The sequence below is a fragment of the Lissotriton vulgaris genome, chromosome 7 (genome assembly GCF_964263255.1).
Source record: "Lissotriton vulgaris chromosome 7, aLisVul1.2, whole genome shotgun sequence".
Classification (NCBI taxonomy): Eukaryota; Metazoa; Chordata; class Amphibia; order Caudata; family Salamandridae; genus Lissotriton; species Lissotriton vulgaris.
In genome coordinates, this window is record NC_141695.1 from 213,338,359 (window position 1) to 213,364,583 (window position 26,225).

Genomic DNA, 26,225 nt, shown 5'->3' on the forward strand with positions numbered 1-26,225 from the left:
GTAGGGGTATCTCTGTGATAGTCATAAGCGACCCGCCCTCCTCCCCAGTGGACGAAACAATAATATACTGAATGCTACAGGCCTGGCTTTATACACCTTCAAAAAGAACTGAAAGTAAAAGGCCTTTGGCTGTGCATCCTGGGATACCAAGGCTCTCTGGAGAGTTCCTTAAAGGCACGGTATCCCTTTTCCAGACACATATTAGCAGCCTATGGGGGCTTGTCTGTCCAACAATTCCTCTCTATCATGACAAGGATTTTTGTGAAGGGGAGTTTCTCTATGTGTGAAACTTAGTAACATTTGTAAATTTTTGGTATTATTTGGCTATCCTTGTTCACTTCAAGATGAAGTGCTGGCCAATGTAGCCTTGTAGTTTTAGGCTGCATTATTTGTCTTTGATTTTCTCTTAAGTGTCTATGCAGGACTGCAGAAGAAGACAACTTAAGAGAGTTTTTCGATTGCTCCGGGGTCCAAGCACATGGGTGGGACTATTCACAAGATTGACTATCACAGAGATACCCCTACTACAGAACTGGAGTTACAGGTAAGAAACTACTCATTCTTTGCACTTTACTTTGAGAACATGGATTAGGTTAAATTGCATCAGGAGTTTCTTGGGGTATGACGGACAGCATACCTATTTACAGTAAACACTAGTAATCAGGAGGGACAGGAAAGTGTGTTCTTTAAACAGAACACACCCCAGCTGGGCTCAGCTCCTCTCCTCTCTGGATCGACTCATTATCAGTGTTCAGTTTGGGACTGGAGGCTGCAGCAGTACGCCGGTCTGGCAGTCTTCGGTCAGGATCTTGTGAGGCGGAGGGAGGATGGGAGGTTATGGGGTGGTATCTGTTGTGAAGATCACTTCAAGTTGATAGAGATTTTACTAGGATTTTATAGTATTATCTACCCATCTTCTCTCTCTCTCAAGGAATGTCTTGACATAATCGTATACATCAGATATTAGTCCTAAAATGCACTAATGCGTCAATACAGACTATATTATTGGTTGTTATTTGACTTTGAAAAATGGCACCTACACTAGACTGATGTCGCACTAGGTGTTTTTGTTTAGGTCATTGACGGGAGGATGTGACACCTTCATATGTCAGTGTCAAGACGAACTTACACATTAATAGGTACCTAGGATGACAGGGGCTGTCATTTTCTACACAGGCCTATGACTAGGCAAAGTGCACAAAATGTAGTCTGTACAAAAAATTAAGATGACCTATAGAGTTCATATGACCATATCATAGGTGCTAAAGGGAACGCGCAGCCGGACGCCGTGTCTTGCCGGAGTCTTGCCGGAGTCTTGCCGGAGTCTTGCCGGAGTCTTGCCGGAGTCTTGCCGGAGTCTTGCCAGAGTCTTGCCAGAGTCTTGCCAGAGTCTTGCCAGAGTCTTGCCAGAGTCTTGCCAGAGTCTTGCCAGAGTCTTGCCAGAGTCTTGCCAGAGTCTTGCCAGAGTCTTGCCAGTCCGCGCAAGGGAGACGCAGGACGCGGCAGGACGCTATCGTGCTGCAAATATGATTTATCAGTATTCCAGTCAGGCTCTTCATTTGATCAGACGATGTCTGCCCTCTTGTTCGCACTCGGCTCAGCATCCCCTGTGCAGCCCTCATACTTGCCCATGCGGATGGTGGAAACTATTGGCACCGACGATGGCCCCTAGCCAGGTACTGCCGCATCGTAAGAAGGAACCTTCACCCTCTAGTGCCGTTAAACTTTGGCACCATAATGTCAGATCTCTGTCGAAACATCATCGAGATATTTATGAACTGATCTCCTTAGAAGGTCCTGATGTCTTCTTCATGACGGAGACCTGGCTAGGTGATGAGGATACGGCCATTATTAATCTGGCCCTCCCTCCGGGCTACGCAATTCATACACTAAATCGCAAGGGGAGAGGCGGAGGCATAGCCGTGGCTTTTAAAACTTGCTTCACTTGCACCTGGAAGCCTATGGACTTGGCTGGCGCAGAGTGTGCCCATTTTTCCATCAGCATTAGTCAGCATCAAACATTGTCAGGTCTTCTGATTTACCGTTCTCCAGGGAGTGACAGTGCTTTCAGGAAAGCCCTTCCTGGGCTGGTAAGCTCTCTCTCTCTGCTCTCCTCCAACATTACCATCATCGGCGATCTTAATATACACTTCGATGCCATGGAGATACCAGCGGTTAGAGGTCTGCTGGACGACCTTGAAGCAGTACAGCTACTCCAACTGGTCCGTCATCCGACCCATGAGGGAGGTCATATCCTCGATCCGGTCTTTACTAACCTTCAACTGGCCGAGGTCTCACCCCCTAAACCCATGGGATGGAGTGATCATTACCTCATTGAGCTTTCTGTCACAATGGTGACACAATCTATTGGGAAGCCTGATAAAACATCTTTCAGGCGGCCCTGGAAAAAGCTAAAATTGGAGGACTTCCATCGTCTCCTGATCACCACACCTCTGGCTCACACGGATGACGTTGCAACTGGGTATACGATCTTTTGCGCTTGGATTGTTAAAGTCCTTGACGCATTAATCCCAGCCGGCTGGAGTAGGAATCGACATTCTCCGCCTAATCCCTGGTACACGGAGGCACTCGGGTGTATTAAAGCTAGCTGCCGACAAGCCGAAAGAGCATGGAGGAAGAATTATGATAAAGACCTGAAAGTATGCTACCTGGCCAAGGTAAAGACATACCACAGAGCTGTCTGCCGGGCCCGAGCTGACTACTATGCACAGGAGTTCCAGGCGAGCTCTAATCCGTCCAAACTGGTTTTCAAAGTCTTGAAGGAGCTCACAGTGAACAGACTCCCTACTACGGAGATCTGTTCCCTTGCCCACTGTGAGTCGTTAGCCAGCCTCTTTGTGGAAAAGGTAAATGCCATCTACCGCTTTTTTCCCAAAGCTGACCCTGACAGTACGACCTTGACATTGCGTACTTCTCAGTGCTTGGCCTCTCTCTCTATACCATCGGAGCAGGAGTTTAATCTCTTAGCGGCCAAGGTCAAGTCTGGCTCACCGGATGACCCTTTGAGACCTGCCCAGTTTATGGACTCGGCGTCCTTTTGCCTTCCTCCTATCCGCCATCTGGTGGAGCAATCCCTTACCATCGGTTCAGTTCCGCCTAGTTGGAAGGCTGCCTGCGTCATGCCCATCATAAAGAAGCCTGGATTGGATCCGTTGAAGCCGGAGAGTTATCGACCCATCTCCCTCCTTCCCTGGGTGGCAAAAATTACAGAGGCCCATGTGAATAACATCTTAAACAAACCATCTGGAATCTGCACATCTTCTAGATCCTACACAGAATGGTTTTAGATCTGGACATAGTACAGAGACGGCACTTCTATTCATGGTTGAACATCTCCGCTCTGTACTAGATGCAGGTCAAACGGCGGCACTGGTCCTCTTGGACCTCAGTGCCTCCTTTGACACTGTATCTCACACCATTCTTATTCGAAGGCTTGGTGAGGCTGGTATTTCAGGCAGGGCGTTGGATTGGTTTCAATCGTTCCTTTCGGAACGATCCTTTCAGGTTTTAGTGCCACCGTTCAGATCTAAGCCCCACGCCATCACTCAAGGAGTCCCGCAGGGCTCGGCGTTGAGCCCCACTCTCTTCAACCTCTACGTTCAACCTTTGGCGGAGGTTGCGAAGAGTTGGGGTCTCACTATGGTATCATACGCCGATGATGCCCAGTTGGCGGTGGCTCTTAACGGGGACTCTGACCAACTGGCATCGAACTTTGCGGATGGTTTGAGGGCCGTTGCTAGTTGGCTTACGTCCAATTGTTTACAACTCAACACCCTCAAAACTGAGGTGATGGTGCTTGGGAAACATCCTGATCTGTGGGGTGCTAGCTGGTGGCCTAAGGAGCTGGGACCTCCCCCTAAACCTGTCTCCGAACTCAAAAATCTTGGCGTCTGGTTGGATTCCAAACTAACCTTCTCGTTCCACACTAAGAAGGTGGCATCCATGTGCTTCGGCATTTTGCGTGGCTTGAGGCCTATCCTCAAATTTTTTGATGCCCCCACCCGCCAGATGGTGATCCAAGCTAGCGTACTATCGAGGCTCGATTACGCGAGCTCACTGCTCTTGGGCGCCAACCAGGCTGAAGTCTTGCGACTTCAACGGGTGCAGAATGCGGCAGCTAGGGCCCTGGTGGGCCTGCCACACTCCTGCTCAGCCCGTAGCACAATTTTCAATCTGCACTGGCTGCCAGTAATCAGGCGGATAGAGTTCAAGGCCCTCTGCTTTGCGTTCAAAATTCTTAAATTTAACACCCCTATCATCCTTCAGCACCTTTTGTCCTCGTACACCCCTTCGCGCAGCCTTCGCTCTGCTGGCCAAAATCTGGCACTTGTCCCCCGATTTCAAAAATGTAGATTGGGTGGCCGATCGTTTACGGTCGTGGCCTCTAAACTATGGAACGCACTTCCTGCCTACATTCGCTCTTTGGATGACCTTCTTGCTTTCAGGAAAGCTGTCAAAACCTATTTCTTTCCTCTGTCTTATTAATCACTCCCTACTTTTTCTGTGTTATTAGTTATGTTACTTTTTCCAGTTACAGCGCCGGGACGCCCCTTAGCTGGGGCAGCTGTGCGCTTAAAAAATCCAAATAACATAACATAACATAACACTTGGGCACCAAGAAGCAGCACTAACACAGAGATCCTAATAAGCTGCCATCGGTTGAGACCGGATGCAATAGCACTGCAAATTGGTGATCTGCACAGTTCCTCGCTAACTATCCACTGGATCTCAGGCACTGTGAAGAAGTTCATATGTGGAATTTTGGTTTGTAATATGGATTTGGAATTTTCTCCATTTAGACTTCAGAAGATCCTAGGTCTGTGGTGCAATGTTGGGTCAGTTTGTGTCCATTATGCTATAGACTACATACAACCACAAGTGGCAGTTGTCATAATTGCACTGCTTCTATAGCATGGGAATCTTTACAGAACAGAGCTCCCTCATGCCTTCTGTACTTGACTCCCTCAAGCACAGTAAAGAGATTTTAACTCTAACTATGACTAAGTCTGCAACTTCCTAGATCCTCAAGAAGTGTAGCTCAAACGCCAGGCCAGCAGCCAAGGGTGAAGAGTTACCAGTCTGAATGTTGTTATAGCCATCCGTCAAGGAAATCAAGAAGCTAGATGTTGGGAAGGAAGACATGTGAAGCATGTGCCAGAAGAATAAAGATGTTAAGCTTCATTGCCTTGCTGGGTTGCTATGAGCAGTCTCTGTCAAAGCGAAATTAGGGGCCTTCATGTTAGGGCTAAGAGGCAGGACTTCATGGAGGTAGTGCACACAGTCCTATTGGTGTCCATGATTTCACCGAGCCACAGGGGATGTTAAAGAATTATCACCTGTGATCCTGGCCATAATTTCAGTGCACAGATCCTTGTGTCTGAGACTAACAGAAAGCAATTGGTATTTTTGGCTCGCATGTCAACAATGAGGTTACATAGTGTAGCTGTTGGCTGGTATTGTAAGCTGCATAGACAGAGACAAAGAAAAAATAATAATAATTCAGTTTGCAATATATGCTCATTGGAAGAAGGGGCTACCACCATGTATGTGTTCATCAGCATTCTGGCTGCAATCTTAGTGTTAAATCACCAAAGTACCATCAAAGATGAGCATAGGGAGGAAGAGGAGGCCAAGAACAATGAAGCTGGATCCAGAGGTAAGAAAGCCTCTTGCTGCAGTGAAATGATAATTTTTGACCCCCTGCTAGGGAGTGTAATCTGAATGCATGGATGAAAGGGGAAAAATAGAAAGTTGCATGAAGTGTTATCTAATTAGAGGAGTGGCTATTCAGAGTTTCAAATTTCCTTATCCATCAAGGTCCAAACAATTTCTGCTTTGAAACCTCTAATTGACTGTTCATGTTTAGTGGACAAAGGCTTTGGTTTGATGTTAGAGATCAGCAAATCTTAATCCCCTCTGTTCAGAAAGGCCTTTTTTCTCTGGATTTACCAAATTATAGATTCCGGTCAAGGAAAGCACTTTCCTATTGTTGGGCGTTTAGTTATCTAGTAGTTGGAATCGGCATGTGGCTGGCTGTCATTGTCAACTCTCTGATGTTTACTTGGCCATTAGCTAGAATCCTCAGTGTGCTCTTTCTTCTGAACAGGGAGGCATTTGACCTGGAGCTGAAACATGTGCTTCTGAAGGCCTTTCTAGACACCCTCCTGAAGCAGTGCCGTGCTTTGGAAGATGAAAACTCCACGAAGACCAAGCAGAAATGTGCATTGAAAGAGAAGCAGCTCCAGATCAAGCAGTTTCGGAAGCTGGTGGCAAGTCCATTTTATGTTAAATAATGTTGTTGGGACCCGTTGAACATGTTGTTCTTCATGCCAGAATGCAGGTGTTGGAAAGGGGCCTTGTTGTTCACCGCTTATAGGTTGATTGCAGTTGTACCTCTTCCAGAGTCACAATTTTGTTAGCCCTTCGCAGAAAGTGTGCGTTGCTGCATTAACAACCCAGTCCTGCGTGCATTTGAAGTGTATGTTTTTGGAGACTTTGATATTGAGATTTCACTGTGATGTGATGAATAGGAGCATAATATTTTGTGTATCTGCCCGTTCATTCATAATTTTAACTTGTGGTATGTTATAGTTCCAGATCTGCATTCCTTGTGCAGCAATGAAAACTTTAGACACCGCTACAGCCAAAACATCTGAATGGAGTTACATAAAATGTGTCACAAAGCTAGAACTCTATCCAGAAAGCATACTTTTTGTGATTTGATGCAAATCTTTTCAGTAGTTTTTAAGGTTCAAAATGTACAGCTATTTCAGTCCACGTTATTACTGTGTGACCGACCGATTAAAAATAAGATCTGATTGGCTACCGTCAACATCTGCAAAGTTGCTTGGCACCCATTTTAGGACTCTGGGTTTGCATCCCTGTGTCATAGGAAGACCAGAGAAAAAGATTATTGAGGGAAGACATGAAATACCCTGTCCGCCTATGTCAAAAAATGAACAAATACATTACTGCAGTAGTTCTGCAGTACAATAAAAAAAGGTAGTTCCCTTTTAAGAAAAAGTGAAAACCATGCACTGAGCTCCCCACACACCACTGAGGTGTGTGTACCAGCCACCTCCTGTAACCACCTAATGTCCCTGGTGAACACACCCCCTGGAGCCCTATGATTTCTTTATTTATTTGGGAAGGGCGCGTGGGGCCCCCCTCTCCCTAAGCTTTGTAATGTCCTCTTGGATCCCCATCTCCAGGGGCATGTTGCAGATCTGTTTACAAGGGATATGGAGCACTGCTTCTCAAGCCTCATAAAGCCTGCTCTCTTGGGCAGGAAACATTGGTTTGTTACTGGCTGGTGGGAGAAAGAACAAAAGCTGCTCCTGCTGGACAGGATCAACCCAGTGCAGCACGTTCCAGACGGCACCCATCTTGAGTGCAGCCCGTGAAATTGGCTGGGCATGGGGGGCATGGGCCTCTCCCCTACTGACCTTAACTACTGCCAATGTTGTGGATCCCTCAGGTGGGACTGGGGTTCCCTTGTTTAAAAAAAGATTGCCTTTACCCAGGAAGGGTGCTGACTGGGAAGTAGGCAAGGCCTAGGGGGGCATCGGCCTTACCCCGCAGCCTCCAACATTGGTAATAGTTGTTGGGTGCTCCGGGTAGGACCGGGGCACCCAAAGTAAAAAAAAATAAAAGGTTGGCATGCACCTTCTGTAGTAGGGGATCTCTGTGTATAGTCATAATCTAGTGAATAGTCCCGCCCATGTGCGTGGACCCCGGTAATCAAAAATAATCTCTTAAGTTGTCAAAATAATGCAGAAACTGCAAAGACACTTAAGAGAGAATTTAAAGACAAATAATGCAGCCTATATCCACAGGCTACACTGTCCAGTACTTCAACTAGAAATTCCACCAAAAATCACCACACACAGCCCAGCCTGCTAGTTTCTACCATAGAGAAACCTGCCTCCCCCAGTCAAAGACTCAGGAATGATAGAGAGGAAGGTAGGGACAGACAAGCCCCATAGGCTGCCATTATGTGGCTTAAATAGGATACTGTGCCTTTAAGAGAACTTTCCAGACTTCTCCCAGTATCCCAGAATGCATAGCAGGTCCAACTTACTTTCAGTTCTTTTTTCCGGCTCCTGCTTACAGGACCCTGGCATTGAGCTCTCCCTTTTTCAAGGGTTTATTGAATTCGTTTTTGCACTTTTGACTTTTAAAAGTGTTGCAGTTACTGCTTGGTGTTCTCTTCTCACTTTTGTGCTGTTTTTTAGGCGTTTTGGGGCTCCGAAATGCCTGGCCTTTTTGTTAAGTGCCCAGCATGTGAGAGGAAGAAGGCCAAAAGCGACCCCCATGATGTCTGCATCGTGTGCCTTCCAGAAGATCATGGCCCTGAGGAGTGTGTTATCTGCCAGCAACTTTCTGCTAGGACCCTCAGGGACAGATTGAAGATCAGGCTGGCTGGCCTGGAGGATAGGCGTCAACGTGCTGCAGGTGGGTCTGGGCAGCCTGGGAGGGATCCCTCTGCCTCTGCTGAGGCCCCTGGGGGGCTCCCCGGGGGCAGGAAGTCCAGCCAACGATCCCATTCTCCGTCGACGTCTAGGGCTTCGACGACGGCGTCGAGAGGGATGACGACGGCGTGCTCCCCGTCTCCCCGGGGCTCCGGGTCGAGACGGCGTGACGGCTGGACGGCGAAGGAGAAGCCAACGTCGAAGCCGCCGTCGACGTCATCGTCTTCGTCGACGTCGAGGTCTTCATACCGACGCCGAAGGCGCAGGGACGTGTATCGACCTCGTGTGTCGAGGCGACACCGTCGGTCGTCGTCGAGGCGACACCGTCGATCGTCGTCGAGGCGACACACGAGGTCGAGACACCGCCATAGGAGGCGCGAATCTCGCTCTCGCACGAGATCATCTGGGACCAGGGACTATTCACCTACACTATCGGGGTCGCCGGACACCAGAGTGTCCCCGATAGATGACCTGGTTGCCTTTCAGGACGTCCTGTTGAGGGGCGCGGCGAAGCTAGGCATTACACTGACAGTGCCTACTCCGAAGACGTCCGTCATTTTCGAGACTCTACATCAGAGGCACATGTCTCGTCCCCTCCTGCCCTTGGTGCCGGGCCTGGAAGAACCGGCTATGGCGCTGTTTCTCACCCCGGCGGTGACGAGAGCGGCCACGTCCAGATTACTAAAGAAATACCGGGCTCCCGACTCGGATCCGGCCTTTTTGAGAGCGGAGCCTCCGCCTGACTCCGTCATCGTCACGGCGGCCCGCAAGCAGCATGCCACCACTCCGACCTCCACGGTTCCCCCGGACAAGGAGTCTAGGTGGATGGACTCGGCGGGGCGAAAAATCTGTGGGACTTCCGCGACATCTATGAAAGCGGCGAGTGCCACGGCTCTGTTGGGGCGTTACGACCGCGCCCTCTGGGACTCCCTCGAGCGCTTTGCGGAGCATTTACCTCTGGAGCAGCGTGAAGACTTCATGGAAGTCCTGAGTTAGGGGATGCTGGTGGCCAACCAGATAATCAGCGCGGCTGCGGACTCTTCCCTGTTGGCTGCTCACGGGTTCTGCCACGGGATCAACCAACGGCGCCACGCATGGCTCCGGCTGACGTCCCTGAAACCGGACGCACAGCAGAGGGTGGCCAATCTGCCGTTTTCCGGGGAGACCCTCTTCGGGAAGCACGCAGATGATGAAATGGCCCGCATGAAGGCGGAGGCCGAAACGCTGACGGCTGTGGGCCTGGAAAAGCCCAAGGAGACCAAGAAGCAGTACCGCCCTTTCCAACGGCAGTTCGGAGGACAAGGCCGAGGACGGGGACAGGCTTCGGGGCACTCGCAACAGCAGCAGCCGTTCCGTAAGCCGTTCCAGAAGCGGCAGAAGGGCAGAGGAGGCCAGCAGTCGGCTCCGGCGCCCAAGGGCCAGGCGGGGTCTGGGCCCTAGGAACTTACTTCCCCCGGATCCGTTACCCACTCCGGTAGGGGGAAGCATCCAACTTTTTCTGGCAGAGTGGAGAAAAATTACTCAGGACAAGTGGGTGCTGAATATTGTTTGCAATGGATACAGTCTTCGGTTCACCAGCCCTCCTCCAGCGATTCCCCCGGTCAGCTCGCAGTTTCAGCTGCGCGAGCTTCAGGCGGAAGCAGATATCCTGTTAAGGAAAAGGGTGATAGAAGACGTACCTCTGTCTCAGAGAGGAAGAGGTCTGTACTCCCGGTTCTTTCTGGTTCGCAAGAAGGACAAGAACGAGTTCAGGCCCATTCTGGATTTGCGACAGGCAAACAAGTGGATTCGCAGAGAAAAGTTCCGCATGCTGTCGTTGCACCAGATCTACCCTCAGTTGCAACGGGGAGACTGGCTTTGCGCTATAGACCTACAGGATGCTTACTTCCATGTGCCCATTGCACACAAACACAGGAAGTTCCTGAGGTTCCAAGTCGGCACCAATCACTATCAATACACAGTACTCCCATTCGGACTGAAGTCTGCGCCAAGGACATTCTCGAAGTGCATGGCGGTGGTAGCGGCACACCTGAGGAGGAACAAGGTGTTCGTCTACCCTTACTTGGACGATTGGCTGATCAAGGCATCCTCCTTCTCGGAAGCGCGAGCACACTTCCAGAAGACGTGCGTTCTCTTGAACAAACTGGGGTTGCACATCAACATGGCCAAGTCTGTCCCGACTCCGGTCCAATGCATACAGTACTTGGGAGCCTCCATCAATACGCTGTCAGCAAGCGTGTCTCCTTCGGAAGAGCGACGATTATCACTCCTTCGGAAGGCTCAGGCTCTTATGACGACTCCATCTACAACAGTGAGGACGGTGTCTTCTCTACTGGGATCGATGGCCTCTTGTATCTTCCTGACGCCACACGCACGGCTGCACATGAGACCGTTGCAGGAGTGCTTGGAGGACCAGTGGGATCAGAGGAAAGGATCTTGGGACGACAAGATTCGCCTATCGCTGCATGCTCTTCAGTCCCTGAAGTGGTGGTGTTCGGCGGAGAATCTCCTCAGAGGGGTTCCCTTTCACAAGGACATTCCCACGCAGACTGTCGTGACGGATGCGTCTCTTCTGGGATGGGGAGCGCACTCCGGGACTCTGCAGATTCAAGGCACGTGGTCACCGATGGAGGCCACGTATCACATCAATTTCCTGGAACTCAGAGCTGTTCGCTTGGCGCTGAAGGCCTTTCTTCCGTCCTTCCGGACCAACTCTCTGCTTGTACAGACGGACAATACCACCACGATGTATTACCTCAACAAGCAGGGGGGGTCTAGATCGCGCACTCTGTCACAGGAGGCGCAGACGATCTGGCACTGGCTCCTGGCCAGAGGACTGACGATAACGGCCACCCATCTACCAGGTGTGCAGAATGTTCAGGCAGACGCACTGAGCAGACTGCTTCAGGAAAACCACGAATGGGTCATAAACGACGAAGTAGTAGGAGAAGTCTTCGCAAGGTGGGGAACTCCAGACGTAGATTTGTTCGCCACCGCCGAAAACAGCAAGTGCAGAGACTTCGCCTCCAGGTACTTCCAGCAAGGGACGCTGGGGAATGCGTTATGGATCGACTGGACGAACAACTTTCTGTACGCCTTTCCTCCCATTCCCCTGATTCCGGCGGTGCTCATCAAGCTGGCCCGGTCCAGGGCTCGGATGATACTCATCGCCCCGGAGTGGCCCAGGCAGTGGTGGTTCACGGACCTACTTCACCGGTCTCTCCTTCCTCACATTCGGTTGCCGTGCAGGCCGGACCTTCTCACGAAGTTCGGGGGACGGATGTTACACCCCAACCTCTCGTCTTTGAGTTTGGCGGTATGGCTCCTGAGATAGTGCAGTATGGCCATCTTAATCTGCCCTATGATTGCATGGACATTCTGAAGGAGTCCAAGAGACCTTCCACTAGGACTTCATATGCTTACAAGTGGAAGAGGTTTTGTATCTGGTGCCAGTCTAAGAACCATGATCCTACGACCTGTAAGGAGGATGTCATCCTTCCTTACCTTTTACATTTGGCGCAGTCTGGCCTTAATGTGCATTCCATTAAGGTTCATCTGGCTGCATTGACTGCCTACAGGAAATGCCCTTCACAGACTTCCTTTTTCCAGATCCCCGTGATCAAAGATTTTCTGGAAGGATTGAAGAAAGTATTCCCTCCTGTCAGGCTTCCCTCGCCTTCATGGGAATTGAATGTGGTGCTGTCCAGATTGATGAAGGAACCTTTTGAACCTATTCATAAGGCTTCGTTGCAGCACCTGTCCTGGAAGGCGGCGTTCCTCGTGGCCATTACATCGGCCCGCAGGGTGAGTGAAATTCAGGCGTTGTGTTGTAATGAACCTTATACTGTATTTCATGCTGCTAAGGTTGTTATGCGTACTCACCCTAAATTTCTTCCCAAGGTTATTTCTGACTTTCATGTCAACCAGACTATAACTTTACCTACGTTCTTTCAGAACCCTTCATCCCCAGCGGAGAGGTCTCTCCATTCTCTGGATGTTAGGAGGGTGTTCAAATTTTATCTGGATAAAACCAAAGATATTCGTAGGTCTGACCAGTTGTTTATCAATTATGGATCGGTCAGGACAGGTCTTGCGACCTCTAAGCAGTCCATCTCTAGGTGGATTGTGTCCTGCATACAATTGTGTTATCAGAAGGCTAATAAGACCTTAGGAGGTAAGCCTAAGGCTCATTCCACCAGGGGCAAAGCTGCCACGACGGCTCTGCTCCGTAACGTGCCGATTGCTGAAATCTGCAAGGCAGCCACTTGGAAGTCGGTTCATACCTTTGCTAAGCATTACTGCCTGGACACTGACGCCAGGGCAGATGCTCAGGTTGGACAGGCTTCGCTGCGGAATTTGTTCGCACAATAGTGGCATTATGTAATTACTCTCCACCGCCGCTTAGTTGTGGGGATGGGCTTGCCATTCTATTCACTAGATTATGACTATACACAGAGATCCCCTACTACAGAAGGAGTAGTTTCTGTCCTGTAACTCCAGTTCTGTAGTAGGGGTATCTCTGTTATAGTCATAAGCGCCCTCCCTCCTCCCCGGTGGAGAATTCTTCATGTAAACAATGCTGCAGGTCTGGCGTTGTATACGCCTTCAAAAAGAACTGAAAGTAAGTTGGACCTGCTATGCATTCTGGGATACTGGGAGAAGTCTGGAAAGTTCTCTTAAAGGCACAGTATCCTATTTAAGCCACATAATGGCAGCCTATGGGGCTTGTCTGTCCCTACCTTCCTCTCTATCATTCCTGAGTCTTTGACTGGGGGAGGCAGGTTTCTCTATGGTAGAAACTAGCAGGCTGGGCTGTGTGTGGTGATTTTTGGTGGAATTTCTAGTTGAAGTACTGGACAGTGTAGCCTGTGGATATAGGCTGCATTATTTGTCTTTAAATTCTCTCTTAAGTGTCTTTGCAGTTTCTGCATTATTTTGACAACTTAAGAGATTATTTTTGATTACCGGGGTCCACGCACATGGGCGGGACTATTCACTAGATTATGACTATAACAGAGATACCCCTACTACAGAACTGGAGTTACAGGACAGAAACTACTCCTTATCGCACACGTCTGCAGCCAGATGGGCTACAGGCGGCAGGACTCCCCTTCCCCCTCCTCCCCTTCCACCCCCAAAGTTTGAAATAATTGTTGGGTGAACCGGGTGGGACCAGGGCACACAAACGAGAAAATAAACAGACAACAATATGAAATGAGTGGAGTAGCAGCTCATTCCATATTTATTTCTCCCTACAGGGAGTGCCTCACAATGCCCTACAAGGGTTCCCAAACTTTTCCAACCTGCGGCTCCCTTTATCTATCGACTGTTGGCCGCGGCTCCCCATTACGATACCTTTTGTGGTGGGTGGTGAATGTAAGCCCATTCTCTGGAGTACTTTCATGTTTTTCCCTAAAAATAATTGGGATGAAGCTGAAGGTATTATAAAAAACAGATGTAATCCTATCCTAGCCACTGCAGAGCCCCATGCTGTATCAACAACTGATTGGACTAATTGGAGGGACGTAGTGTTCTCAGAGAAGTGAACTGTAAATGCACGTCAGTGTGCATGCCTGAAACACATTGGCGTGTGCACTGCAGACTGTTTGACACACTGTGAGTTTCATCAGACGAAACCCTGACAAGATTTATTCACCTCAAATCAGGGCATGCCATGTTTCTTAGCCATTTACAAATTCTGAAAAAGACAGCGGGTGAGGGATTCACAAAGAATTACCAACACGTTATGAGAAACAAAATAAGCCATAGCTTGCGTAACTAAATATTCACTTTTGCAAACAAATATACATTGGATGATACTATTAATAGTGACCGCTGTTCTCTGGCTGTTTATTCCAATTTTCTTTTAAATATAATGTGCAAACGAGGACAATGGAAAAAAAGAATTGAAACAAACATGATCTAGACACATTCAAACACAATCAAGGTTTGGAGTAAGTCTGCAGCAATGTTTGGCAAACAGAAAAGGCAAACAAAAAACATTAGATTGGGCACTGGCATTGCACGTGGTTTTCCTGCAATTTAATATTCTCATTTGATTTGATGGTCACAGGTGATTCTGTTTGCTAGGCTCCTGGGTTCTAGATTCAGGAAAGAGAATAAGAAAGGCAGAAAAGGGAGCTAAAGCGGAGGCGTGATTACAAATTGTTTACTTACAATAATATGTCAGACTGTAAAGGCGTACACCTGAAACTTATTTTCTAAAGTGAATAAGCAGATTTTTAGACCTAAAAATAAATAAAACCTAAAGCAGCCTTGGAATTTACACACATGGATTTTAACCCTGGCTTCTATCAGGTCAAAAATCCTGCAATTGTGGACAAACTTCTGTGTTTTTATGCTCCCTAAATTGTAAATATTTGTGATTTTTTTAAAAAAGCAGTGTAAAAACAAATATTATATTGTGGTGTTCGCTACTGTCCCGTTAACCCTAAAGGCTACTACTGGCATTTGCACTTGTGACCTGCAGATCTGTTGCTTGCATATGACTGCAGCAGACTCTCACCCCTCTGAATTATGTTACTGAGATTGGAGCCTGGTTTTTGTATACTGTAAGTCGCACTGTTTCATATCCCCTGCTCCCCAACCCTCACCCCCACCTTTTTCCGAATAAGTTTGTAAATAATACATATCCCTCCTTGCAAAGAAATACTTTCTCTTACCGCCTATCTCTGACTAAGGCCTCAGCAGCCGCTTTAACATTTTGAAAGACCTCAAAACCCAGACCTCAAAAGTCTGGGTTGAGCTATTCTGCAATTCCGGCCAAAGACCCTCTAGAGTAGAACAGAAAAAGGAGAAAAACAGCGTGCCATTATGTAAAAGGGAGAGACAGTCCGCCGCCTTTGCTGCCTGCTGCGAACTCAGCAAGAAACTAGTGCAGGACCGAATTTGTGGGCAATTTAACTCGGTGGAACTCTTGGAATGCGGACAAGCACGTTTTTACCACTACCATTTTGGTAAAGGGAGCTTGAACTTCTTTTTCAGCCTGTCGACTGCAGCTCAATGAAGACAGCTGACGCCCACTCTATGTACATGCATTACTTGGTGCAAAAAGACCCACAGGCTGTCTGATGTGGTCAGGTCAGACAGCGGACTTCACCTGACCGGACAGCATGAAAGCAAATACATTGAAACATCCTCGCTTCCCTCCTGTTCTGATAGTAGATGCCATGAAAGTGAGATTACACTGCCCTCTCATGGCCCAGGGCAACCACTGCAGGCCTGACCACACGGAGCAGTGTTGAATTTAGATGCACATACGTGAAACATACTATTTATTAGTGATTCCCAAACTGTGTGAGCATCTGTTCGTGGCGCCCTTGGCTAGTTTTCATGGCACACCGGAGCGCTGCGGCGCACTGATTGGGAACCACTGGGCTAAATAATTGATATTTTTGGGTCTTCATGGTGCTCCTACCAGGGGCACAACTAAGCTTTAAAACAATGGTTTAGGGGCTGCAGGGAGCGCTCTTTTTTGGGTAACTTTTTGTCGATGTCTTTTTCGAGTCATAGACTCCATGTGAGTCGTACGTCCCAGCGAAGGACCGGCTTCAAGCCCTACAGTTCCTGTCACCGGATCAGGTCTGTGACCGATCCGCACCTTGTGTGCCCCTGGTGTCTTCAGGGCAACCACAACCCGAAGTCGTGCTCTGAGTGCCGGGCCATGAACCTCAAAGGCTTTGCAGGAAAGTTCCGAAAGCTGGCGGAGGCCCGCCGCTTGCCTCTGCGTCGCTCTCGTTCTAGGGGAAGGTCTCGATTGGTCGCGGAGCCCACACTCCTCGCACTCGAAGTCCCTAGGGAGATCTTTGAGTAAGTCAGGGCAGGGAAGCACAAGAAGATGTCGAAGCACAGACGTTCTTGAACTTCTTCCATCGGTTGCTGACGTGACGCAACGATAGATCCTGAGCGTCGTTGATCAATAGCTCCTTCTCTGGACCCTACTTCTGGGACTGCTCCTCACCTTTCTCCCTTTCCGGGAGCCAGAGCACCTCCTACCCAGATTCAGAAGTTCTATGCGGCCTTGTACCTCATCTTTGGGAAGCCCGGCTCTTCTTGGCTCCCTGGGGTCGGTCGGGGGCTCTGGGACTTTGACGCACTGCGGCTTCTGCCCCTGATACGGAGGGTCCCCGTGGATCCAGACCTTGGTCCGGATTGACACTGGTTGATCTCACTCGACCACCCAGATGCCGATCCAGACTCAGACGTTCCCGTCGTCGACTGTGCCCCGGGTCGGCGCCGACCCAATCTTCATCACCGAAGTGGACGCCGAGCCGGACCGACGTCTATTCTGATGCCGGAAGGGACTTTAGTTCCTGTGTTTATTTCTGGTGCTTCTTTTGGGCCAGAAGGTAAGGAGGAGGACTGGGAGGGGCCGCTGGACTCTTTAACTGACCAGCTTGAGGAACCGGACTGGCAAATGGACCTGAGTGATGCCAATGTTCTCCAGTATTAGGGGTGTCTTTCATAGATTCACATGCTTGAATAATTCCCCGTCATCGAAGTGGGAGTCCCACGGTACATAACATAGTAGTAAGAAGCATATATACATATATATATATATACATAATATATACATATATACACATAAAATAATATTCCATAATATTATAATATTATATTCTTTAGAAAAAATAAAGTCTTGAAGTACCATAGAACAAAATAGGCCCATAGAAAGCATTGAGGGAGAGCTCACTTTAGTAACAGCTCAAGCCCTCAGATTTACGTGGCGAGCAAGATCCTGCCCACCCTTCCTGAGGAGTTTGATCACACTTTGGCACAGGTGATGCAAGATGGTCAGAGTGCGGCCACATACATCTTACTCGCCTTTGTCTACATTGCTGTCTGCATTGGCTGTGCCGAGGACACCCGTATTGTTGTCTGCCTTGCTTGGATGCGTGCCACTGGCTTCTTCAAGACTTTCACGCGTCCTTGATGGACATGACGTTTGAAGGGCTCATTCAACAGAAAGCAGACTCAATCCTGGAGTGCTCCGTCCATCATCTCCTTGATATTTTGATATTTGATATTTGAGGGGGTATTTCTAAAGCGCAGCGGTCTCTCCGAAGGGAGCATCATGGCGCTGAAAAATCCTGAAGGCCTAGTCATGTTAGCGGAAGGAGGGCTAGATGGCAGCTTTAGTCCAGTCGTCGAGGAGGTTAAAGATCCAGGTCTTGAGAAGTTTCCTGAAAGGTTTCTCAAGGACCTGTTGTCTCAAGTGTTTGGGCATGTTGTTCCAGGCTTTGATGGCCAGGGAATTTAAAGTTTTTCCACCTTTAGTCTTCAAGTTGTAACTGGCGGGAGACATGAGATTGTCTTGGGCAGAACGGAGGGAACGACTCGGTTTGTAGTGGGGGAAGCGTTTGGTAAGGTATTTAGGACCAGTCTTGTTGAACGCCCGAAAGGCGATGGTAAGTATTTTGAAAGAATTCTTTTATGGAGGGGGAGCCAATGCAGGGATTTTAGGGCTGCAGAGACAGAAGATTTGCGGGGTAATTTCAGGACCAGTCGGGTAGCCGTGTGAAGGACGCTTTGGAGTTTGGTTTGTGTGGACTTTTTTGTCCCTACCAAGAGGCCGTTACAGTAATCAAGGCGTGAAATTATGAGGGCCACTGTTACTGTTTTTCTGGCCTCAAGGGGGAGAAAGTAAAAAAACTTTCTGAGTGATTTTATTATGCCGAAGCATCTGCCGGCAACATTCTTGGCGTGCTGGTCGAATGATGGGTCCGATTCAAATGTTACACCGAGGTTTCTAGCTGTTGTTACTGTCTGCGGAGGGGCAACAGAGTTGTCTGGCCACCAGAGGGCTGGGCAGAAGGAGGTGTTCTTTCCGATGGGGAGAATCTCTGTTTTGCTGGAGTTACATCTGAGATGGTTATGTCCATCCAGTGGAAGACCGCAGTTAAACAGTTTTTGAGATTGAGCTCAGCTTTGGTTGAGTTATCCTCAAGGGGTACAATCAACTGCATATCATCGGCATACGAGGTTACTGGTATGCCGTATGATTCAATCAGGGAAAGGAGTGGGATAAGGTAAATATTAAAAAGGAGGGGACTTAGGATGGACCCTTGGGGTACTCCGGAGGAGACCTTTTTTTCTTTGGACTGAAAAGGACCAAGAGCGACAGTTTGGAATCTGTCGCTGAGGAATGATTTTATCCATAATAGGGCCGTATCAGAAATCCCTATGTCCATCAGTCGGTTGATAAGGATAGAGTGGGAAATGGTGTCGAACGCTGCTGTGAGGTCGAGAAGTATGAGAATAGCCTTCTTCCTCTGGTCTTGCAGCGTTTTTATGGTATCTGACAGTTCGATCAGAGCGGTCTCGGTTGAGTGTTTGGGACGGAAACCAGACTGTTGGGGGTGAAGTATGTTGTGGGCTTCCAAGTGGATCTTAAGTTCTTTGTAGACCAGCTGTTCTGTTATTTTACCCAAGGCAGGGAGAAGGGTGATCGGGCGGAGATTGGTCAGGTCCTCCGGAGATTTGTTAGCTTTCTTCATGAGCGGTTTGACTATGCCCCTTTTCCATATGCGAGGGACAGATCCGGTGCTAAGTGACGAGTTGACTATGTCATTGATGACAGGGTTAGCAATGTCAATGAGTTGGTGAAGAATCTTGGGAGGGCATGGGTCAGAGGGGGAGCCGGACTTACAAGATAGAATGACTTCTCTGGTTTGGGCTAGAGTGACAGGGGTGAAATGTTTGAGACTCCCAACTGGGGGTTCTGATTTGTCAGGGATAGGGGGCCCTTGATGGGTTTGTGGAGGGGGGAAGTTCATTTGGATGGAGGCGATTTTTTTCGTCAAAATAGTCTGAAATTTTATCGCAGAGATCTTGGGATGGGGGGATTTCGGGTTGGAGTGCTTTGGGCTGGGTAAACTTGTATTTGCTTTGTTCGCCCTAAGTTGGCAGGGTAGGCCCGGACGTGGGTCCCTTGCTCACTTTGCCACTGGATTCAAGCTTTCTTGGCAGATAAAGGGTGTTACCCAGAAACCGGTCCCAGGATGCTTGTTTCCTGTTCAGGGAAGACATAGCTTCGCAGTTCGGGCTGGACTGTTCCCATGAGACACAGGGTCAAGACTAATTTGCATATAGCGGAGTCTGAACCGAGGTGGCGAAGTGAGCTAAAGAATGATGATGGATTCAACCCAGATCTCTGACTGGGGGTGAGTGGCTGAAAAGTTTCTTTTCTCCGTCCATCATCTCGTTGTGTATGCTTTTAGGACAGCTGGGCCAGTGCCTTCACCTGCCCTCCAATTTCACTACCAGTATTGTATTGTCCAGGGTTTTTCTCGGGGCTTACTGCCTACTGACAGAGATATACCTCCCAGCCTCCTCAACAGGCTTCCCAACTTTTTTGCTGCTCCAAAATTAGAGGCAGAGATCATGCCAGAGGAAGTTAAAACCAGCCGATGCAGTAGTCGTCCTCTTCACCTGCTGTGACCGCCGTCAAGCAGCTTCAGTTCTCCTGAGCACTTGAAGCCAGTAGGGGCAGGATTATTTTTTGTCTGCCTGGAGGGCACGCACTTATAGTAGATCAATGGGTCTCTCCGTTTTTCATTTGGTTATACCCTCCTCAGGTCCTTCCAGGTTGTGACCATGTTGCATTGACAAAGAAGCTGAGACACTTAAGGGGGACAGTTGCTGACGAGTCGGAGACTGATCTTGATCCTCAGAAAGGACAAGTTTAAGATGATGACTTTGGCCCTTATCTTGTCTGCTTTGGACCCAGCTATTGGACCTGCAGGACACCTGCTTACATGTACTTGTCCCAAGGGGGTTTTCTCTGGTTTATTGCAGGGTTCAGTCACTAGTAATTAACAGTCCTGCCCTTCAGTGTCACCTTACCCCCCCCCCCCCCCCCCCCCCCCCCCCAAATGTTCATGATCGGTTTCAGTCCATCACTGCAGGTCAGAGATGCATGTGTTCAGCGCCTCAACGATTCACTGCTGAAAGCAGATTCACCTTGGTTAGTTGCAGACCATCTACAGATGGCTGCTTTGGTGCTGTCAACCCTGTGGTACTTAATCAACCAACTGAAATCCCATCTTTGGCCCATTTAGGATTCAATTTTTGGACTGTACTCAACACCGTGGTATGAAAACCTTTCTGCCCTTTCAATGAGCCCTGGATAGTCTGTCTGTGATCCTGCTATGGTCACATGCTGGCTCTGCTGTGCAAACTGCGCCTTTAGCGGGTTGAACACAGGGGGTGCCTCTTGGACAACAACTCTGACAAGACTGCCAGGACTTTCAGAGGTGGAGAAGTGTGGCTCAGGGGTTAGAGGAGGCAGACCCGGAAGCTGAGATCGGTCCTGGACCAGGGTTCAATTCCCCGCCTCGGCGGGTCTTGGGCTCAAAAATTCCACGGACTCGATAATTCTCGTTCCGGTGCCTACTCGACTCACGGGTTCACACTCTGCGACTCTGGGCAATAGCTTGCTTAATCTCCACTACGGCCCCTCGCGGCGGGATGCCTGGCTTTCACCTTGTGGATACCCTGCCGGGGTTATCTCACAGTGGAATACCAGGACGGGTTCCCAAGGCAAGCGCCTTGATGCCTTCGGGTGATACGCGCGCTATATAAATCGCAATACATTTACATTTACATTTACAATGACATATACCAGTTTAACTTGCGACAGATCGATTTCCTTGCTCCATCCAGAGGTGATGGTCTGGGGCTACATCTCTGGGCTGGGGGAGGAAAAATGGAAGAGGTGGGAATCTCAGAACTCTCGTTGCAGCTGAAACAATAAATCACTCTCCTGGAGCTGCATGCCATTCTGCTGGCCCTCAAAGCCTGCCTACCTTCCATTATGGGCAGGTCTTTTCAAGTTCTGAAAGACAAACCAACCACCATGCAGTTCTGTAACAAACTGGGCAGCATTACGACTCATGTTTTGTGTCTGGAGGCCTTGAGACTCTGGCAGTAGCTAGAACGTCATGGGATAGCCTCGACGGTGAATCACTTGGTTGGCTCTCTCAGTATTAGAGCAAATGAGCTCAGCTTGCATCCTCTTGCTGACTGCAATCGGCGTCTGCACCTTGAAGTGGTTCAACACATCTTGTCACACTGTTCTACGAATTTACTAGGACTGTGGTTTGGATCAACAAAACTTCATTATACAGGGCCTGTTTCTTCTCTTATCAGTACATGTTGGTCCGGCTTGCTCACAGTTCCACATCTAAACTCCTAAACCTCCAAAGTTATAAATGCTATTGTCGGCATCAAACCTGACCATCCTTTTTCCTAAGGAATGTGTGAAAACATATCTAACCCTTTTGTATGTCACTTTTGCATTCCCAGGGTTTCACAAAGAGAAGAAACAATAGCAAATTTCTAAATGTTTATTGAAAAGATCTAATCCTTGTAATTAAAACATGAACTGCGATTATTAGACAGAAGAGGCACATAATGGTTATAAGCACAGTTCCCTCTAGGGCGCGCCCGCACCTCCCCTGATGTCAGCACGCACCACCTCGCGTGGAGCGCGCACACAGGACGTCGCTAGAGAGAGTTGCGCCGCCGGCCGCTTTAAAGAAGCGAGCGGCGCGAACATGAGACGCATGAGGAGTGCAGGTATGGAGGTGGTGGGGCTAGTGGGGATTGTGGGGCTTCTGGCTATGTGGGAGCGCGGGGCAGACTGTGGCCTTTTGTTTAAGTATTGCTGTCAATCAGAAGCCTCTTCAAGGGCTCCGATTAACAGCAATACTTAAACAAAAGGCCACAGTCTGCCCTGCGCTTTACTAACAAAAGTGTAATCCGTTTCCAAACACAGCGCGTACTTTAGCACACGCTGTGTTTGGAAACTGTCTCTACGCTTTTTGGCACAAAAAAACGAGTGGAACAGAGGGCACAAAAAACGAGGGGAAAAACGAGTGGAACAGAGGGCAGAAAGGCACAAAAAACTAGTTGAACAGAGGGCAGAAAGGCAAAAAAACTAGTGGAACAGAGGGCAGAAAGGCACAAAAAACGAGTGGAAGAGAGTAGAAGGGCACTAAAAACAAGAGGAAACCGAAGTGGAACAGAGGTCAGAAAGGCTCAAAAAAATGAGTAGAACTTTAAGGATGAAAGGCACAAAAAACGAGTGGAACTGAGGGCAGAAAGGCACAAAAAACGAGGGGAACGGAGGGCAGAAGGGCACAAAAAACGAGGGAAAAACGAGTGGAACACAGGACAGAAAGGCACAAACAACAAGTGGAACAGAGGGCCGAAGGGCACAAAAAACGAGGGACAAACGAGTGGAACCGAGGGCAGAAAGGCAAAAACACGAGTGCAACAGGGCAGAAGGGCACAAAAAACGAGGGAAAAACGAGTGGAACAGAGGGCAGAAAGGCAAAAACACGAGTGCAACAGGGCAGAAGGGCACAAAAAACGAGGGAAAAACGAGTGGAACAGAGGTCAGAAAGGCACAAACAGGGTAAAACGAAAGGAACAGAAGGCAAAAGGGGCACAAAAACGAGTGGCACAGAGGGCAGACTGGCACACAAAACTAATGGCACAGAGGCAAAATACAGAAATATAGGGACAGCAAAGAACAGAGGGCAGAGGGGCACGGGGGCAGCGAGGGGAAAAGAAGGGAAAACTGGGCAGAGACACTGGCAGCGAGGGGTACAGAAGGAAAGACCGGGCAGAGAGCGCGGGGACAGCGAGGGGTACAGAGGGAAGAAAAAGGGGCACGGACCACGTACAGGCAGCGGGGAAGACAGACAACAGCAGTCAGACACAACAATGAAAATACAGGCAATACAATACATTTGCTCTGAAGACCCTTATTGTGGCTCTGTATGTGTGAAAATACACCATCTTTTCACTTTTTAAAGTAAACATTTTGAGTGCCATTTGGCGCCGCAGACACAAGCTGTTTTGTTCCTGGCGCACATAGCCATGGTTGCAGCGCACAGAGACCCTCCACTGCCGCACACAGAGGAAAAAAATTAGAGGGAACATTGATTATAAGCATTATTAAAATGGTGGATAATACAAATAATGCAACCATGTTGATTATTCTTAAAACTACTACTGTCTATCACTAATACCCCTACACTAGTGAGAGTGTAGTGGGAGTACCCGTCAGCCAGACCCAGTTGGAATGAGCTAACCCCCATACCTTGGTGTAATGTCTCAGGAAGCCGGCCTCAGTGCCTTGACAGAGCCCACACACCTCTGCCCACACAGATATCTTCCTTTCTCATAATGTATGTTTGGGCTTTGGGATCTTCATCTCATTTACAGCTCTCTGCAACATCCATGATAACTCCGGTGTGAAGTGCCTCTCGCCTGAATTCTAAAGGGATGGTGTTTAAGTAATAAAATACCAGCCTTCTCTCATTGTGCAAGAGACACAAGACAACAGCTATACTAAGTCTGAGGAAAAGAGTCCTCTAATTTCACAAAATGAAGCAAGGACATTGCGTTTTAAGATGTGTCCCTGAAACTAACAGTGCAGACAACAGAATAACTGTGTCTAACTTTAATACATTTGTGCATGGCATGCTGTTGTGTTATTGAAAAACATGTTCAAGCCACCAGTTCAAAAAGGTGCTAAGTTAGAAGGGAAAACTAAAATGGAGGCAAAATCTAATCCATATAACATTGTTTACCCATCAGAGGATCCGGTGTCCTAGCAATATAGAAGAGGTAGGCATTGGAACCTCCACACACTATTCCTCTGTGTCGGGATTGAGCAGAACCAACATGATTTTGGTTTGGCCTGCGGTCAGAAATGGTAGATGTGACTGACTGCTGGGCCCATTTATTCTAGCTGTGTGGCTAAGTTTGTTCCCTGGTGTGGTGACAAGACGCATTGACTCAATTTCGACTTTGTTTTCTGATGTGCTTTTTGTTTTGCCCTTATCACAGTAAGGTTTTCCTGTGGGCGCTATTAAAGGTTACCTGTCTGCCCTGTTGACATTTCTACATTTGCCTTCAGCCATCTGTATTCAAGTCAAATGCGTGGGGTTTTTTCCATTTCATTTTCAGTGCTCAAGCGTATATTTATGCCTGTACTTTTCATTGTGCTTCAATGTGACCTTCATTTGATTCTTACCTTTTTGATGCACATGCCTCAGCACATACATAGTTTTACCATGAAATTAATCTTAAAACTGCCTTCTTTGTTGTAATCACTTAGGCACATTGCGTCTGAGAACTGCAAAGTGGTGCTTAGGGCTAAGATATTCTTCTTCCTAAAGATAGTGTTTCCCTTCTATGTCAATTATGCTTAATGTGTTTTTTTTCTTACCATATTACCTCTAACGATTAGTAAAGGCCTCACTAGTTAGATTCTATTCCAGTCCTTAGTTTCTACATTGATATGAGCACAAGCGCCACATGGATTACCAACTCTTGTTGAACTTGCTGGCGCCAGGAAGGTATTGTTCTGTATGTCACACCTTGGCCAGGAAAAAGCTGTCTTGCCTAGGCACCTTCCTGAGTTGATGATATAGAAAGTCATCAATCTGCATCTGCCCATACTTTCACCAGGTACTGTCTGGATTCTCAAGTCTGAAAAGAGGGTCATTTGGGCGTTGGGTCCTGCAGAAAGCCCACTCCCCAGACTCGCATCTTGGTGTGGGTAGTGTCTTTTTACTGATTCAAAAGGAATCCATTGTTAGGAGTATACATCAGAACAAGTAGAGTATTTATGGTGAATATACCCTGTCTGGTACTCTATTTGTCAATCTATCAGCAAGTGAGAGCCCAGCAGTTGCTTGTGAAACTGACATTAGCATATAGGTATTGAACCTTAATGTGACTCTGCATAATCACTTCTGGAGGTGGGACTGCGCCTCCTTCAAACACTCAGCTGTTGAATGAAAAATGTCTGGATCAAGTGGAGGTCTGAGTGATTCAAAAGGTGAAGAGTCTGCAGTAAGATAGAGTATCCAAGAAAAAAAGTATTACTGAAAGTATGTAACTAGTTCATTTTGAAATACCCCTTGCAGTGAGTGGTGTTAGATTAATGACGGTAGCAGTAAATCGCAGTGAGTCTGGTTCTTTTGTTGTGGGTTTGGCACATAGTGTTCTTGGATTGTATTTGGGTTGGAAGTTTGGAAGGTTGATTTGTAGTGGGTGTTTACAATAGTCAGTGGCTGGGATTGTGCTTGCTTTAAAACTAGTTTATTTGTTTGCTTTTTATGTCCCAGGCTAGAAAACAGGAGCAGATTCAGATCCTTATTGCAGGAAACTCTTGCAGCAAAGCGGAACTCAAGAAGAGCCAAGTAGAGGTGAGGTTTTTTTATTTCACATTGTAATTGACGTGTGTAGAAAAGTAGGATCTGCTTTTATCGTTACCCCACCTATTGCCTGGTGTTATGCTGTTTCTGACTAGTTTGGCTGGGATCCTCCTAACCAGGACCCCAGCCTCTCTGCTTTCTCCCCTAAATTGGACAAGGTGAGTACTTGGGTGCACTCCAGATTGGCTTCTGGTATACCCTTCTGTTAGAAATTAGATTTATGGTTGGCTAGGGCATGTGCCTAAGCCAAGCAGAAACCACCACTCTAGTCAGGGCAAGAGAGTTACACACTGAAGATGACCCCTGCTCACCCCCTTGGTAGCTTGGCACAAGCAGTCAGGCTTATCCCAGAGGCAATGTGTAAAGTGTTTGTGCAACGCACACAGCAGCAACACACTAGGCCCACCACAAAAGAAACTCCACACAAGGTGGTTCAACACCTGGCAGGCTCTCTGAATGCCAGGGCGGACGAACT

At 48.2% G+C, this 26,225-nt stretch overlaps 1 protein-coding gene across 2 annotated transcripts in view; it reads left to right on the plus strand.

Moving 5' to 3' along the window:
- The window catches only part of HAUS5 (HAUS augmin like complex subunit 5), a 308,992-nt gene that overhangs the window by 123,311 nt on the left and 159,456 nt on the right, over nucleotides 1-26,225 (plus strand). For both annotated transcript variants that reach the window (XM_086929970.1, XM_086929971.1), the window contains 2 exons: nucleotides 6,128-6,290; nucleotides 25,661-25,741. In XM_086929970.1, coding sequence (XP_086786096.1) covers nucleotides 6,128-6,290; nucleotides 25,661-25,741 — 244 coding nt within the window. The remainder of the gene's footprint in view (nucleotides 1-6,127; nucleotides 6,291-25,660; nucleotides 25,742-26,225) is intronic.